At 31.6% G+C, this 19,419-nt stretch overlaps 1 protein-coding gene across 1 annotated transcript; it reads right to left on the reverse strand.

The window, feature by feature from the left end:
• Positions 1–2,160: 2,160 nt before the first annotated feature.
• LOC132607438 (two-component response regulator ARR8-like) lies at positions 2,161–4,820 on the reverse strand. Its single transcript, XM_060321406.1, has 5 exons — positions 4,331–4,820; positions 3,974–4,083; positions 3,794–3,871; positions 3,182–3,252; positions 2,161–3,074 (listed from the first exon to the last, which is right to left on the reverse strand). Exons 1-5 carry the CDS (start codon positions 4,434–4,436, stop codon positions 2,756–2,758), a joined length of 684 nt encoding a protein of 227 aa, XP_060177389.1. The 5' UTR covers positions 4,437–4,820; the 3' UTR covers positions 2,161–2,755.
• Between the last annotated feature and the right edge of the window lie 14,599 nt (positions 4,821–19,419).

The raw sequence follows: 19,419 nt of genomic DNA on the forward strand, positions 1-19,419 counted from the left end.
TAGTATCAATCTAGCTCACTATACATTCCCTCCACTAAGTGCTTAAATAGTTGAATAATGTTACAGTCAAATATCATTAAAAAATCTAGTTTACAAAATATGTACACAGTGTATAGTTTGTAATAAATATACATATTTATACACTATCTATACAAACGAAGTGTATCGGCGGTGTCAGGGGCGGACCTATGTAGAATTTTTGGGTGCTCCGGCACCCATTAAATTCAGTTACGGAGTGTATAACTGTATAGAAAATATAAAGGAAACAGATATAAATAGTTAATAGAGCACCCCCGAACTCAAAATTCCTAGATCCAGCACCCCCGAATTCAAAATCCTGAATCCGCCCCTGGGCGGTGTATACTTTGGCCATGTTTGCTAATTAAATGGTAAAAGGATACATTTTCGTAAGTTTCCTTAAATAGTTTACTTTTAAATTACAACATAATAATTATCTTTATCTTACTTTTAGTGCCAAAGTAAAATTGTGTCACACATGGAGTAATAGGAAGTACCTAATGTAACATGTAAATATCTAAATTGTTCCAAATAGGATTGTTCAATTCTCTGTCACCGATAAATAATGTGTGTGAAAACTAGAATGAAGATCTTAAACATTAGGAGGATTTGATTATAGCTACTAGATAGTTGACAACTTGACATGCTCAGATTCTGCATGCCGTAAAATCTATTGATAATATCTTGCTTTTTTTCAACTTTAAAGGCTTATAACATCAGCAAGCATATAGTAATGACTTTTATTCATATGCTGTAAAGTACTTTTATTTTGTCAAAAATGATCAAGAAAAACAGGGGAAAGAAGACATAAGTGCACCCAAAAGGATAATGTTTCTCCATCTTTCTCACCGTTCATCTCTGTCTAAAAGATTATGTCGAGTGTGCGAGCACAATACCACATCAATAGTTGAAACAAAAAGAAGTTATATATAAAGAAAGGTCTTATAGGCTTGTCTTAAAGTAGACAATATCACACCACCATATTCAAAGATAATAGTTTGGCGAGACGAGTATAGAGGCGGCGGAGTGGTGTTGTAGGATCCAACTTAATTGTCGGACGCGCGAATAAAATGTAGTAATACTCTTAATAATATGAAGCCTTCTCACAAAAACCGTACCAACGTGACTTAAAAGAAACATCACATAATATCAAGAGCCTGCTGTTTTTGCCCAACAAATCCTTTAGGCTTAAGTTAGGCAATAAGAAGTCATACTACATTAAATGGAACCTTAATGTGGGGTTTGAGTATCAATGGCCATCATTAAAGATCATAATCTGATACCAAGTTTCTTTCACATCCAAAGAAAACAGATTGATCGTTTCTATTGTAAGGTGAATTGGACAATAAGTCATAAATAACAGGAGAAAATACATTATTTTCCCCTATCCAAAAGCAAAGGCATTCAACTCACCAATTGGATGTTGAAAATCTTGCCCAAATCTTTCATTCAAGAGAAGATTCGCAAAAATAACTTTTGACAAAAGTAAACAAAGGCGTCAAATAATAAAAGTCAATCTTGTTTTCATCAAAATTATGATGAATTCTTGAAAACTAAGGAACTATGTAGCTTCATTTTTGTCTTATCCTAATTTAAGCACTAAAAAGGAAAAGTAAGAAAATAAATATTTTCCTTTCGAACAATAGATGTCTTTCATATTCAACTATAAAGATGAGTAATTTTTTAGTTTTTAAATGGCAATTCCTAAAAAACGTACTTCAGCATCCAAAAAGCATATTGATACATATATTTGGATAAGAAGGCATATTTGATAGCATTAAAGAGTTTGGAACACTGCCAATCGTCACCTCTTGCAAGCAGTTGTCAGTCACAAATTGGAATAATCGTACACTATTATCGGCACTTCTAATTTGTTTGAAGATTCTCAATGCAGCATAAAAAAAAGGAAACAAAAAGAACACAATATTTAGCACCCAGTGGTTTGATTTAGTGGTGGATAAGAGCACTAACTTGTGATGCATGGGTTTGTCGCATGTTACGAATTTGAACCATGCATATAAAGTGGGAAAAAAACATAAAAAGGAGCAAACCATTATCCTTTGAGTTTGTAACACAGTATCTAACAAACCAATAACCTAAGTAGACCCAATAAAAATTAGCAACAGGCTCAAAAAAATTGAGAAAGCAGAAAGAGAACATCAGGCTACTTCTATGTTAAATGCTCGTCTATTTACATGAAGTAAATTTCAGCACATTTCTAACTACATTGGCAAACTGTTCCCCTATTAGATTAGCAAACCAAAACTGGATGAAAGTTTTATCCCATGTAAAATGTCCACAGAAGTTGTCACAGCCTAAGTTTATGGCACATATTATCCGCTTTGGCTCAATAAACTCACATATTTGCCCCTTGAGCTACGGTATCATCAATCAAAAACGAGCGAACCATATAAACTTTTGTTATGTCTTCTAGAACTCTTTACTTTACTCCTTCGTTCCTTTGTGAGATTCACCTAAAATATCACGTACACCCCTTCTTCAGAAGCTTTCAAGTCTAGAAGCCTGTCAGCCTTCCGCACTCATTGACTTGTCCTCCGTCATGGACAGCACATCATCTTATAAGGATGGATGATTTCTCTCTCTCTCTCTCTCTTCTTTACATTATCCTAACTCTGTTAACTAAACAAAAGTTGAAAAAGGGAAATAAAAGGGGGTTATCTGAAGTAACTTCCAAATCAGGGGAAAAACGAAAAAGTTTACATATTTGCAACAGAGATTAGACTGTTGTGAGGCTACTGAATCTTGATCTTGTTCTGTCTGGTGATAGATTTTCTTCCATGGCCTTTCTCTTGTTATTATTACTATTGGCTTGTAATTGCTGCTGTTGTTGTTGTGTTGTGTCTGATTCTTTTTGTGGTTGTGATGGAACAACATGTGCAATTTCTATTGATTCTTGTTTTTCTTCTGTGACCAATTTCTCAGGTTCTTGTAACTGGCTTTTACATTTGGTTTTCATCATATGGGGTTTAAGTTTATTAACATCTGATAATCTCACTGGCTTCAAGAAAAATTCTTCTGCCCCTTCTTCTAAGCATCTGTAAAATCAATACACACAATTGAATTAGTTCACATCCCATAGAGGAAGAAAATAAAAGTGATTCATTTGTATAAATTCACAAAGAGATTAATTGTTTGTTCTTACCTACTGATTCTTGAAGGAACATTTTCAGATGACATAATGACTACAGGTATATTTCTTAGCGATGAAGATTCCTGTTCAAAAGTAAGATAAAAAGTAAGTAAATTGAATGCAAAAAATTGAAGAACTAAATGAAGTTCCAGTAGGTTCCCAAAAAAGTAACTGAAACTCCGACTCTATAAAAATATCAGACTGTGAAAGATCCTCCAAAAATGGTGCATATTGGGAAAATCATCAGGAGTGTGACAATATTTTGAGCAACATAGCTAAAAAACATAGGGCACATGTCCCTTTCAATATCTATTTATGTAGTATTTAGGTATGCAATATTTCTATTAATTAGATTCTCAAATGATCTAAAAATTGAAAGGTGAGAAAAGGACCCCAAGTCCAAGTGGGAGAAACCCTTCAAGAAAAAAGCCAAAAAAATAAAAAAATAAAAATGAAATCTTTTAAAATGACACAAGCAACTTGATGAGGAAAATTTTGTTCTCAGAGTATTTTCCAAGAAAGGAAAATAACAGAATTTGGAAATGAAAGTAAAAGGGGAATATGGCAGCAAACAGAAAATAGAGAAAAGTAGAACCAAAACAAAACGGCAAAATAGAAACACACCTTAATTTTCTTTAGCAAATCATAGCCTGTCATCCCAGGCATACAATAATCTGTAATAATAAGATTAACTTCCACTTCCTGCAATTAATTCCCAGTAAACAAGAATTAATTTTTCTGTTCAAATTTTCTTGGAAGTCAGTGGTAAAGTCCAAGAAAAATCATTAAAATTTAGTAAATTACCTGTTGGTTGCTAGGAGAAACACAAGGCTGATTTGGGTTATTTTGGTCATCATGTTCTTCTTGTAAACCAAGAAATTCCAAAGCTTTACTTCCAGAATCCACAGTTGTAACTGTCATTATAACAAATGCAAAATGCCCACAAAGAAAATAAGTCAATACCAACATAAAATAAATAGCCAGAAGCGGAGCCAAGATTTAAAATTTACTGGTTCAGAACTTGCCACCGAATCATAGCTCGCTCGTCTTAGTTATTGGGTTCACTCTTAAATATTTATACATATCTATTACTAATTAACTTTTTAATATAAATACAGGGTTTAAATAAAAGTTATTGAATGAGTTGAATCAAGAAGTTACCTTGGCAAGAAGAGATTTTAAAGAGTCTTTCAATGAGTTTTCTATCTATTAAACTATCATCAACAGCTAGAACATGAAACTGTAGATCTGCAGCTGCCATTCCCATTTTCTCAAACTTATTTTCACAACAAAAAAAAAAGAGAGAACAAAGGGGGAAAAAAGATGGAAAAATGTTGTTGGTTTTTTTTTTTTTTTTTTGGGGGGGGTTCTTGTTGAGTTTGGAAGAAATAAATTCCAACAAAGGAAGATCTGACCAGAATATCTCTCCAAATATTTTCCAAGCTGGTTTTTGGAGTTACAAGGCAAGCAATAGGAAAGGCCAATGAAATAATAGAAAGTGGAAATATATAAAAAGGGTATTTGGATTACCAAAAAGATTACAAATCTAGAACATGGGGTTGGCTGGCTTTTATTATATTGCTTGATAATGATGATGATGATTCTTGGAGGTCGGGGTTTTTGCATGTATATAAGAAGACCAAAAGAAAAATTAGAGAGATATATATAGTCTCAATTTATGCTATACTCCTATGTATTTTACATATTTCAAAATTTTGGCATCATTTCAGTTTTTAATATAACTTTCATATTTTCAAGAATTCAGACATATTAGATCTACTTTAAAATTTTGATGTGATATTTCTTTAACAAACTAAATCTTTGACTATTTCTTGTTCCAATTGGCATGACACTCTTCTTTTTAGTTTGTTTTAAAAGAAATGATATATTTTTATATTTAGAAATAAATTAATTTTAATTTTTTAATTTTATCCTAAGCGACATGATTATTTTATAAGCGTGGCGGTCAGGCCAGCTTCATGCACCTCTACTAAATCTACTGATACTTGCTACTTCCTACCGCTACCAGCACAGTATCAGGTAATTTTATCTATCAAAGCTTTGACGGATTGAAACAAATCACCTACTAGTATTTTCGCTTATAAGGATTTGAACTTAAAACTTCATGATTTTTCACCCATTTCATTAATATTGGGTCACGTCTTTAGTGACATGATTTTATAAGCACATAAATGTGAGTAACATACTTAAGAATATTAATTTTAATTTTTTGTCTCACTTAAACTCCACGGCCACTCAAATACATTAACATGAAATGATTTGCTTTTTTCTAAAAATATATATATATTTCCTCTTACTATTACTAATGTAATATATAAGTCAAAGTAGTATCTTAAATTACATGATTAATCAAATATATCCCTATAAAATTAAGCATGTATTATGTAAATCAAAAAAATTGGGGATTGGAAATTAAAAGGACAAGTGGGGGTTGAGTGTGTTTTGGGGTGCGTGGGTAAGGGTGGGTTGTGGGGGCCCACAAAAATCCACAAAGAGATACAGGTGATGTAAGCAATGGTGCCCTTTTCCTGGTGTGAAATTAATTATGTGGACTTACCATATCTTTGAGACATGGCAATTTCTTTCGAGATTTGCTTCCCATGTGTGTGCTCCTCCATCTCTCTATGTCTCTTCTCACCTATTCTTATTCATGCATCTACTTAACCATAAAATTGTGTTTAGAATTTTGAATTTATGACTATTTTAGAAAAAATAAATTCTAGCTTTTATTTTGAGTGGATTTGTAATTTTCTCTTTCAGGTTTCTTATATATTAAGTGATTTTGTAACGTGAATATAGAGCTTTAATCAAAGTAATTAAGATATAGCATCATTATTTATCTTGAGATTCACACGGTCAAAATTCAAAATAAATTTCAAATTCAGTTTGCCCATACAATTCACGAGTTCAAATTTCACAAAGTTTAAAGGCAAATTTGGATAATTTCGCATAGGTAAAAAAAAAATGATCATCTTTCCTTGTAAAAATGTCTGAAAACTTCCGCCATTAGTTAATAGCATATGTGGATAAATCTTGTAACATTAAAAGTATATTCGACCGCAACTATTAATGGTTAACATATTTTAGCCATTTTACAAAGTTCAAAAACATATTTAAAATTCTTTCTTTCTTTTTTTAAACAGATTAAAAACACATAAATAGTATCATTGAGAACTATTATGAAAGAAGTCGATATTTGTTGTAATGAGATGGAATGACTGGAGGCACATGATCATGGAATCTTCCAACAATTTGACTTAAACAGAATAAAGTTACTATACGTTATTTTATTATTCTTCACGTTATCATGCCCATCTTCATCTTTGAATTCGTTCCGAAGTTTCTCCCCATACACATAAAAAATCTTTACTATATAATTTACTTCTTTATTTTACGTTTGACAATATAATAGCCACCGGATGGAGGAAAAAAGAGATAAGTGACCCCTTGGATTACTGTATATATCTATTTTTTTCCCAACTTTGCAAATTTTTACTCTTGATATCTATCGAGTGAAGCACAGTTAATTACAATTTCAATATTAAGCCAAAACGATGGAGTATATAAACAGAACAGACATTAATTTTTCCTAAACCACATAATTAGTTTTTAACTAAATCATATACTCGGCGAAAATAACATGTAACGAAAGAATGTAGTTCATATTTGGATTGATTTTAGTCATATTAGTATGTTTACTTTAGTTCAAATGTTTGCTAAAAGTCTTTCTTGCTTAGCTTGTTAGAGACATGCATTGCTAGAGAAATTATCTGTTAAAAATATTGAATTTAGACGAGGTTAGTTTAATAGATATACATGACGAAAATTAATCTAATTAATTTCGACTTGTTCAGAATTGAGACATAAGTAGTTATTATGTTTTTAATAAAATGTTTTCTTTTTCAATCCAAAATAATTTGACTTTCTAAAAATCTTATATATATAAAAGCAGGCAATAGGCTCGCCTACGTGGCGCTCTAAAAAATCAGAAATCATATTTATCTTTTTTCCTATTTTTTTTTGCCTCTTTACTCCTTTTTTGCCATTTAATTTGCTAAAGAAAATTAAAAGGACACGCCTTTTAAATTGGCAGTTTTAAAACCTCCCTTTGTTAATTACTATTCCTCTTTCCCTTTTCCAACTAAAACTATTTTTCATTCACTTTCTGCCCTTCTCCTTTACCTCTCCCTCCCACTGGCCAGCAAATTCTCTTTTCCTCTTCAACATATATTTTTTCCACCTCATTTTATGTTAATTGTACTACTCAGTATTTTGTCTATTAGTTGTGTCGTTGCTCACGCATTGAATTAAACAAGTTTCATTTGATATGGTATGTGCTCTTTAATTTCGGAGAAGCCATCAAATTAAACACGGATACACCGACGACACTGGAGACGGTAACAAGTTTTGTGAAGAGAACGAGGCGGGCAACGGAAATGATAGCACCAATCATGGCAGAAACAGACTGTCTAACTTAAATGCAAGGACAAATTTGGAGTTCTTCCAAAAGAACGATCACCTCACATATGTACGTAACCTTTTAAGATTGACTACCTATAGAAGTTAAAGTAGTCGGGATTGATAGTTCCAACACCCATATTGTCAAACAAGACAACCTTATAATATATTTGTTATTTAGAGCCACTCGAACTTGGTTTCCGGAACCAATTTATTTGGTTTTAAAACTATACATGTACAAGCATTGATTTTTATTGTTTTAGGTAAGCCATTTTGCACTTCCTTTGATAATCCAACCTACACAAACCTGCGTTTTACAGACTTCTTTCACTATTTGCAGTAATACAACATTATTGTTTTTCTGGCTTCTCGCGCGGTGTCAGATACTTGCATTGACGCTCCGATTAATCAAGGTCCAACTCAACATGGTAACACAATAATAATCATGCATTTAAAATGTTGAATTACCAACAATTTGATTTCTTTTACTCAAAGATATGTTTTTTTTTCTAAATAGAATTTGCTTATGAAAAATTTATAATCATATGTTTTTAAGCATATGTTTGTTTTCGTTCCACTCTTTGTGTGAAACTGCTTATATGGAAAGTGCTGCAGCTAACCAGAAAAAATGGGTATGTATGATAGAATTAAGTCATTAACTTTAACATGCATATACAAGCAAATCTATTTCTATATCGATCAAATTTATAAGAATAATATATACTCCTACATAATTTAAGCAATATTGATCATAGAACTAACTTTTATATGCATATATATGAAAAGTTATTCCTATATGAGTGGAGGATTATTTCTTGAGAACTCTATTATAAACTTATAAAACACATATGAGATGCTTCTACTGAAGGTTTTTTCCCGTTTTGTATCTTTTCTCTTATATATTAATTTTTCTAAAAGATCTTTCATATGTATATCTTGCATATATTTGTTACTTTCAATTTTTTGTCTGCATGTATTAAAAGAAGTTTATTGACCGCGCGAAGCGCGGGTAAATTTACTAGTGAGATAATAAAGCAAAGCCAATAGGTTATGGAGACGTGTGTGAATCCATGGCTCCATTTTCACTTTGTTTGTTCAACTTGTAGTGATTGGATAGAGAAAATGAGGACAATTTTGTTGACCATTACAGAGAAAAGAATATGCTCGTGCAAGAGGATTTTCAAGAAAGGAAAGAACAAGAAACAAAAAACATAAATAGGACGCCACAAAAGATTCTGTTAAATAAGGAGATCCATATTACTAAGAAAACTGTAAATAAAAAAAAATAAAAAAGGACTAAAAATCAAATATTTCAACGAGAGCCATGCATGAAACAATTAATCGGTACTTCTCCTCGTACTTCTCTGGTGATTAGAGCTAAACACCTTATATAACATTTGCAGTCAGACCTTTATATAACATTTATCTCTAAAATAATATTTTACTATACCAATCACGTTTAGAACTTACTATAGTGTTAATGTTATATTATATGTTCTCCATATTATATATAATAACATTTTGATATAGCAATTGAAAGAGCTCCGCTATCAAAAAAATTAGGAGTTAGTATAACAATTATAACAGAATGAAAAAAAAAAAAAAAAACTGCTACAAACCTGTTACACTTAAATCCACACTGCTAAGATTACCCAAAAAATTGTTTCATGTGGGGCTGGTAGCAAAATATTTATTTGCACCCTAAGGTTACATATCTAACCAGACAATTTAATTATGAGAATCATAAATTAAAGTGAGAATATTTAGCATTTAATCATGATTATGGGGTACTCACTCCATTGACTTTTACTTGTCCACTATTCCCTTTATAGATTTTCATTTTTACTTGTCAATTTTCACATATCAAGGTAAGACAAAAAAAATTCTTGTTTTACCCTTAGGATTTATTACTCATTTCAAATCATTTTTCCAACTCCAATACAATTATACACCATTTAATAGGGGTATTATGGTAAAATACCTATCTTAATCATTGTTTCTTAAACAGCTAGCGTGAAAAGTCAAAACGTGACAAGTAAAAGTGAACGGAGGGAATAATAAGATTATATATGCAAGACTTAGACAAGCATCATCTTACATTCCAAAAAAATGACACACTTAATTTTTTGAAACAATTAACTCATCTATAATGAGAAGCTTTTTAGTTAACCATCACATGTTATGTCATGTTTTAAAAGTTTTATAATGACTCGATAAATATTATGACAGATTTAAGACCACAAGTTTAAAAAATCTTTACTTTCATTCTTAAATATGTTATACCCTATTTTAACCAGAGTCAAAATAGTTTAAAACATCCCGGTAATTCCGGGGTTAATTAGAGTTATAGAGTCGCCACCTAATTACTTATGGTGATTTAGGACACCTAAGGTTAATTAAAGTAATTACCTAAAGTTAACTCCGTTTTACTGTCTACGAAACTTAAGATTCTAGGTAAGGGTTCAATTAGTCTAAAGGGAAGGTATTAGACATCCTTTAAGACCCATTAATAATGGTTAACCAACCGGACTTATGTTAATTAATTAGACTTTAAAAGAATGAATTTAAAGTGTAAAGTAGCTAAGACACTACTAAAAGGAACCTTAGAGAGTTGGTTTCAAATTGTAAAAGATCAAATCCTTTGAGTTTGCCGAAAGTTGATTAAAAGGTTAGGTACCAAATGTAGATATAAATATGAAATCTCATGGTATTTTGAAAATAACTCATAATTAGACATTTTGAGTTTATAAAGTATCGACAAACGATATGCTGAAAAATGACCCAATGAACAAATTGTTTTAAAACACGATCTGGACAAGGTTAGGAGCAAAGATCTAGTTAGGACAACGAACATCGACTTATGCATTATTTTCAAGTTTAGCACCTTTGAAAATTACTTCTTTTAAAGGAAAAGACCATTTGAACTTGAAAAGAGAAAACCAAATATTGGGTTGTTGATTTTAATCTCTAAACTTAAGTCACATTCTATATGATAAAGAAAAAGTTATAGCTACTGCCCTCAGAGACGTATACGACCATCTATGCTAAAAATTACTCCCTTAATTACTAGTTGTAGATGAAATTTAGCATGACTAAATAAAATCGATTATTAGTCTTATTGTTCACCAAATATCACACAAGCAAATAGAGCAAACAAATCAACAAAACGGAACAAGTTAATGGAACATTCAACCGAGCTTTAATGTTTCCTGTGCAGCTCGAACATGGAGGAAAATAGAGGCGTTACAGCAGCCTATGGCAAGCTGTTTGTTCAGCAGAGCAAAGCTGCGATGTTTGTATAGGCTTAAGCCTTAGACGCGTCAATTGTTTGCCCAAGAGATATGGCAATTCGTCACGGAGAAACAGCAACAACAAGCAACATTATTTCATGAATGTAGCAGCTAGGTTGTCGTTCAGTGGTGGTGTAGTCGAGTCTCAAAAATGAGACTTTTAGGCTCCAGAGTACATGCGAAAGAAAAGAAAAAAAATGTGAAATGAATCAGTCCATTTCTAATCAGCAGATGAAGTGTAAGACGAACCAAATTTGCATAAAGATTTGCCAGAATATTATGCATATTCATTCAACCATCAGCACAATACAAACAAGAAAGAGTCAAAGCTAAAGATGCCACCTCAAATCCACATCAAATACATATGACAAAGGCAATTGAATACATAGTGGCAGACAGACAAGTGACAGCCTCTTACCATAGTTATCTTAGCATCTCAATAATTAAACCGAACATTTATCAACACAGGACTTATACTTAGTCAAGATAAACATCAAATATGCACAGAAAGGGGGCAACAATCAGTAGTGCAATAATCAGGTTAGAACAGATAATAACATTATAACAAGTATCTAATAATAAGGTCATGAGCATTTAGTGTAGTCAATTGAATGTGTATAAACAGAAAGGGGACAGTCTGGATAAGCAGTTGTTTAGCTAACTAAATTGGACTAACATTTAAGTACACCTAAATAAGCTAATTACCATGCTTGACTAGTTCAATCTAACCTGAACATGTTTACAAAGACCAACATTTAAATAGCTTAAGCTAAAAGAACCAAACTAGATCGAACATGCTCAGTTAACAGGATGAGTTTTCATTTTTAAAATATGCCGATTAAGCCAACACAAGTATGTTGTACCAGCTAAGCTGAACTAACATATAAACATGAGTAATTTGAATTAAACATGCTGCTTGAGCTAACATAAATATGCTTAACCAGGCCAAATTAATACCTTATTGGATTAAGACGAATTAAGTTAGGTTGAACATGCTCAGTTTAAGCAGGCTTAATCAAATATTTAACAGGTTATATTAAAACTAATACTGGCATGCTATACCACTGAGTTCACTGACGTAGACATAAATTTCATAAGACAGAATATCACATAGCTAACATATCTTAAAAATCCAAATTAAACTAGCATGCATGAACATTACTTAAATATCAGCAACATATCTCCGATTACACCAACATACCAGACTGCCTAAATCGAGAAAACATGCCAGAATACACGCATGTCTTTTGTTAAGCTAACTAATTAACATGTTCTAATAACCAACTAACACATAATAGCTCAACAAAAAAACAAAAAACAAAAAATAGAAAGGAAAGGAGAATCACGCACCTTCTTCAGGTGCAACGAACTGGGTTTTGAGTCTCCGACGTACTCTCGAGCACTCAAACACAGATGAAAATAAGAACAGACTGAGGTTTAGACTCGATTGAAATGTTACTGAAAACTGGAATTCCAGTCAAATAATATTAAATTTTAAAGTTGTTGATTAGAAGTTTTAATATGTTCCCCTTTGATTCTAAAAAAAAACTGCCCTCAACACTGAGGGTGGGGTTCCTTTTATAGAACCCCTAAAACCCTAGATCATCCCCGTTTCGTTGTAAAGTGAGCAAGAACGGAGGGAAAAATCCCTCCAAAACCTTTGACCAACCAATCACATGCGAGTATTTGAAATCAATAAGTGGACAAAGCCCATAAAGGGTTTTCAGATGAAAGCAGAAAAAGAGGGGAAGAAAACAAATTTACCCTCTTTCAATCCGTTGAATCCAGATGGGGAAGGAAAAACCATTAAATCCCTTCCCCAAAATGGCCATACACGGCCTGTGATCGTGAAAGGGATCTGTGATTTTGCCAAGTTCGTCGGGTAGAGAGAGAGAGAGTGAAGGAGAGAGAAGGGGAGAAAAATGGTGCGACGTTTTTTGTTCTTTAGGTTTAAAAGTGAAAATGCAAAGGTTGGGTCGGGTCAGGTAGGAAAGATAATGGGCTGGGTTGAGTTGAAAATATTTGTGGGCTGATCAGTGAATTACCGTATGGGCCGCGGATTGGAGCATATTATGTTTGTAGTTTGGGCCATTAATTGGCTGAAGTTTCATGGCCTTTTCTCTTTCAACTTAATTTCTTTTGGGCTTCTTAGTGATTAACTTTTACAACTTCTAAGTGGTTAACTTGTATATATATAATGATGACAATTAGTGATTAATATGTAGAAAGTAAGGATTTAATAAAGTGTTGACTTATAATTAATTTAACGAGTCCAAATCCGAAAATGAAATGATGACGAGCCGTTAAAAATTGTGATAAAGTAATACTCGTAATGTTGATAGTAAAAATAGTGAAGATGAAAATAATAAGAAGGATAATAATGTCAATAAAAAAATAGTGGTGAAAATAAAGTATTTAGCTCGTTAATAAATTTAGAAGCCCAAGGAAATAAATTGGAATAATAGAGGGACGTAATTGGGTGTCAACAAAATACATCGCATAAAGAGTAGTAAATTATGCAATTGAGCAATTGTAATAAGCTCTCATTTACCTTCGTCGCAAAGGTATATGCATGAGCATGACAGCAACATCAAAGATTCAGACAAGAAGGATAGTTAAGTTTCAAGAAGATTGTGATCAAATTAAGGACCACTCCCAAGACTCATAGAACTACTTTGCATTATGATAAAAATTATTCTTCTTTCACAAAGCCAAAGGGGAAAAAAGAAAAGAAAAGAAAAGAAAAAGAAGACCACAAATAGACAAGCAAAACAACAGCTAGGGTACGCATGGAGAATAACAAGTCCTTTTCCAAAAACATAAAAGAAGAAACATACATGCAGTATAAAGATATGAACTTAATTGCTAATATTATAGGTAAGTTCTTTCCTTCAGATTGGTGCATGGCTGGATGGAGAGTGGGGAAGGGATGTGAAAGGCGAATTTAATTCCAAATTTGAAGTTTATAAATTTTTATAGATATTTCAACTTAATAGATAATAATAATTAACTAGGTGCACTGTTTTTATAGATACTTAATGAATTTCTTAATACATATATATAGAATTTGTGTAAAAGCTATCGGATTCACGTAAAACCGCATATTACATTATAGATCCATCCTTGTTTGTCGTCACCAAGGAGTGTAGATGAAGCGAGAGTGGGGAAGGGTCGATACCTATGATCAAAGGGGAATTCAAGATTTAAAATTTATAAACTTCTATAATGACCTCAATTTAATATACAATAATAATTAGATTTACAGTCTCTCTTCTCTCTCTCTCTCTCTCACACACACACACATACATACATACATATATATATATATATATATAATTGAGTAAAAGTTACTGAATTCACATGAATATATACACATATTACATTACAGATCCACCCTGTCTATCGTCTCCGACGAGTATGATATGTGATGATTAGAAACTCTTCATTCTTAATCAAATATCTCGAATTTAAATTCTAAAAATGAAAAACAGCTCCTTGTTAGAGAACGTATTACATTATCTACTCAATGCGATTCGAATTAATCAGACAAATAACTTTCGAATATCATATAGGAGCAGTATGATTAAAGAAAAATAGAAGGGATGAACCTGTCTAGGTCTGTAATCGTCTATCTTTACAGGACAAGGAAGAGTATAATCAGTTTTACAACAGTTTTGATTCGGGCAGATTGTGTCTACTTTTTGAGGAACCATGCATGTATTCTCATCCTATTTTTCATCATCACTTTGACCCCACCTATGTTTTAAGGATATTCTCATCTTTTATTGATCCACAATATCCGTATTACTGTCTTTTTGTCCATTCTATATATTACTCCATTCATTTCCATTCTTGTAGCAATATTTGGCTCGAAATAAAGTTTAAAAAAGAAAAAAAAAAAAATAGAACTTATGATCTTAAGTTTGTTATGATATTTTTGCGATCATAAAAATATGATCAATCGGGGCGGAGCTGAAAGCCAACCTTCGAATGAGTTTAGTTGAATTCAGTAATTTTTGTCCAAATCTCGTAATTATATTTAAAAAATTACTAAATATGTACAAAAATTATATTTAGAACTCATTATAACACTAGAAGTGGCTATCCTAGAATGTAGAACTCATAGACTTAAAGGATAAATTATAAGTTAAAGTTAGAAAAGGGACATTTCTTAAACGAACTAATCAATAAGGAAAAAGTACCAATGAAATATAAGGACTGCTAATCAGTAATCACATTTGCATGAAATATTTTTAACTTTAAGTCGACACTTTAAAACTAATATTTTAATTATAATTGAAGCGTGATATTGATCTGGTGAGTAATCCATGTGTTAACAGGACGATAATGTCATATATATACGATACTCTGACTGAGCATATTTGTTAATAATACAATTATTTTGTATCTTCTTACTCTTTTTTTTTTATTTAAGATGTTTATATCTTCTTGTAAAAATATAATTAAAGTTAAGTGATGCATATCTAATCATCACATAGATTTGTCACTGCTGAATTTATTTGTTGGCTTGTTAATTTGGTCCCCTTCAGGGTTGATACAGAATGTGTTCCTTCAATTTTCAGTCTTCTTTTCATTGGTCCCATTTTGGAATTCGAATATCTTGGGTCCCTAAAGTCAAATGCGTGGACCTCCTTCTTCACTTTACCTATTAGGAGTTGAAATTCTATTTTCTATATATAGTGCTAATTATTACCAATATCTCGTTATCAGTACTATCCAACTATGCACTATAGGAGTAGTTGTTTACCTTCTCCTTCCCTAACTTGATTTATTGCAGAGTAAATATTTTGTACAGCATTAATTATTCCCCAGGAAAAGTGTATTTCCTTGCATTGTTTACACTAGAATTAGATTAAGCAATTTAATCTTAGAAAATTATACAGTAATCATAGTAAGTAATTCATAATATTATAATTAAGTGGTAAAAATGTTTACATATAAGTTACATACGTATTCACGTGTACATATCTTGCATGGATTCGATGGTGGACTTAAAAAAGCCAATACATATTTACGCCAAGTCATTCCATACAACGCTATCCTATGTATTACACCGACTGTTGACACAGAATTAGCCAATACTTATTTCCCAGATACTGTTGTTGCTTCTTTCGGGAAAAGAAATCCACGACTTGTGGGCTTTCTACCTCCATGTGGCATTGTTTTGTCAGACTTTTGCCTATATTGCGAAAGATCCTCATAAGTTTGCCACCGGCAGGATCCCAATCATGTTCCAATCCAAATATGGCTGGTCATTCTTCCAAACCAATACTACTGATCATCGTCCTGGTAAGTTATTGCCTCACCAACTAGCTAACGTGAGTCTCTCCTCGAACGGATTTTATTGATTCGGCATAAAATATAGATGGAGTTTCAATTTTTATTTTTTTTTAAATCCTCAATGCGTTGAGTTAATTATTGCTATTTCTTTTCCTTTAACAGCTGGTTTCTACTTTATATTCATTTTCAAGAAATTAAGACAGGTTAAGCGCTAAATGAAGAGTAAAGCGTTAAGACGACGACATACATTTACTTGTGAGCATGAACAGACTATATTATATGTACCAAAAAGCAATGAACAGACTATATTATAACAAAATTTAGTCCGACTTGTATTCTTGATATATTCACTGTTTAAGGTATTTACAGTTTGGGTTTATTTACTTGGCTTCAAATTTCAATCAATTTAACGAACTAGTCATCAATTTAGGCTTTGAATTGAAAAACTATTAGAAGTTAAAAAAAATAAAAAATCAAAGTCAATAATAAGTTCCCCTTCGAATAAAGTCAGCTCTTATTTTAATCTGAAAATCTCCACGGTGCCAAGCCATTAAGCATTTTTCTTTGGTGAACTAATCGAAAGCGTTAAGCAAATTTAGATTTTATTCGCCTACCATATAAGCATAGCTAATTAAATAATGATTTTATAATATTTGACTTATGGATGATATAGGGTGTTCAATGTCAACTAATTGACATTATTGACATGCCTGATCTCTTCTTCTTTTAATTAATAACATGTCATAATATAAGGTTGGTCAGTATATATATAGAAGGACGTGATAAACTCACTCATTTTGTAGTGGCAAGAAGTGCTAGCTTAACTAAACAAATTATTTCTGATTAATTAATTAACATATCCTATCTCTTTAATTAAGTAGTTCAAGAGTAGAAAAATCCAACTATGCAATTTTCTGCCAATTGAAAAAACAATACAAACATAGAAAACTTGTCAACCCGAAGCCATGCTTGACAAAATAAATAAAAATTCTCCATTTCACAGAAGAAAATAAAAACAAAAGCTAGAATTTAATAGTAGTAATGAGCTGGTGGAATTAATTACTATATGATTAAACTAATTTGGTACACTGAACCCTCCACTACAAACTATTACTTTTAATTTTAAAGTGATAGAACTGTACTTTGAGATCTAATTTGCAGATCATGTACCATTAAAATACTTGGAGAATTATTTGGTATATATGTGTATATACAGTGTGCATGTGTGTGTACTAGCTAAAAGTAGGTTTCAATGAAAATCATGAATCACGGGCATGCAATTCTAGGAGAAGGGAAAAATAGTTATTTGAACGATTGATGCACTAAATCAATAAGTGTACGACATGCATGTATTCGATATACAAGGTTAAAATACTTATCAAATTTACGGTATATAATTAAGACATTAAGTAATATATATTATTTTCTCGATTTTCCAGTTAATTATGGTAAACGAGAGAAGACAAGAATTTCATGAGATTTTGTTATATTAGCATTTTTTTCACAAGAGAAATATTGGTAAAATTTAGTAAATTTAAGGGTTTTTATATATTGCTATCATATCTGTGCTAATTCATTGCTATTTTTTGGTTAGCAATGAAATTTGTCCGGCGTTAATTATGTTTTGGTCTAGTAATAAAGGCTTGATATATTAGCAACAAAACCTAATCGAAGTCACATTAGTGTGTGTTCGGCCGAAACAGGTTATGGATTATAATTATTTCTTTTGGCAGAATATTTAACTTATTGCTTGATGGGAAGTAGCAACAAGTAATGTAGTTAAAAATATGATAAACTATTTATTGTTAAGATACATTGCACGAAGCACAAGTGATAATAAACTAGTACAACTTGCTTGAGGGGATCTCTTTTGAGATTATCCAATATCAAATCAAGCAAAATGCCACATTATTTTATTTTCTTGAGATGTTAACCAACTAAATCCAGTTGTTAGGACATAGATTATTAGATTCCTCTACATAATGGACAAATCGTGTGGGCTAATTAACTAGTTAGCAAAGGTGAGCTACAAATTACGATTAAAATATATATAAGGGAGAAACATTCAAATTTGCCCTTCAACTTTGTAAAATGTTCTAAAATTGCCTTCCGCTAATATAGTTTGGGGTAAAATATACAGGCTCATAAGAAAATTGGTTCAAATATATCTTTATTCACGAACGGATCTCTTTTATAAGGAAAAATGGTGAAACTTGCCATTAAATCATGTGAAATGGTCCAGATTTTTTCTGAAACATTTTCAAATATAATTGTGCAAATATTATTTTTTCCAGTCAACACTCATTATCACTCTAAATCAATCATCATCGTAACAGTTGATCCTTCTACTCTCAAAAGCACCACTTGAAGATTACAGTTACTCCACCACCACTTTACCCCGATACTATTCAAATAAGGAATGCACAAAAAATCACCTCATTCAAATGATCTCTCTCACCTTTAGGGCCTGTTTGGAAAGCCAACCAGGTAATTGGAATTGGGTGTAATTGGATATAATTACACAGTTTGGCATGTTTGTTTGACCAGGTAATTACACAGTTAGGTGAGAATTAGGTGTAATTGAGAGGGTGTAATTACACTCTCCAATTCTCAAGGGGGGGGGGGGGGGGGGGGGGGCTGAGAATTGGGTGTAATTACACCCTGTAATTACAGGGTTACTTTTTAGTTTTTTTTTTTTTAATTTTTTTTTTAATTTATTTTCTTTTTTATTTTATTTTAATTTCTTTTCTTTTATAATTTATTTTTTATTTCTATTATTTAATTTCTTTTTTATTTTTACTTTTTAATTATTTGTATTTTTTAAAATATATTTGTATTTTTATAGAATTTATATTTCATTTCCTTTCTTCTCATTCCCAACCTTTAATTCTTGTGGTTTCATGTAATTGTTCCTTTTTTTATTATTATTATTCATTTAGCATAACCGTGTTAATATTCTAATTTTTGAAACTACATATCTTAATATTAGAAAGAATGAGTCATTAGCAAACTTGGCATATAAAAAATGAAGTTATTAAAGTAGAATTTTGTTGTGAGGTTATTGACTTATATTTTTCCTTTCTTTTGAATTATAGGAGTATTTATTTATGTTATATTGAAACTTACTTATGTAACGTTAGAATTTGACATAAGAGTATGATGTTAAAAATATTCTTTTGG

The sequence above is a fragment of the Lycium barbarum genome, chromosome 8 (assembly GCF_019175385.1).
Source record: "Lycium barbarum isolate Lr01 chromosome 8, ASM1917538v2, whole genome shotgun sequence".
Taxonomy (NCBI): domain Eukaryota; kingdom Viridiplantae; phylum Streptophyta; class Magnoliopsida; order Solanales; family Solanaceae; genus Lycium; species Lycium barbarum.

Coding starts and splice junctions, on each gene's coding strand:
- LOC132607438 (XM_060321406.1), bottom strand. CDS start 4,436: ATGGGAATGGCAGCTGCAGATCTACAGTTTCATGTTCTAGCTGTTGAT. Junction 4,084..4,330: donor TAAAATCTCTTCTTGCCAAG/GTAACTTCTTGA, acceptor TTATAATGACAG/TTACAACTGTGGATTCTGGA. Junction 3,075..3,181: donor GTTCCTTCAAGAATCAGTAG/GTAAGAACAAAC, acceptor TTGATTTTACAG/ATGCTTAGAAGAAGGGGCAG.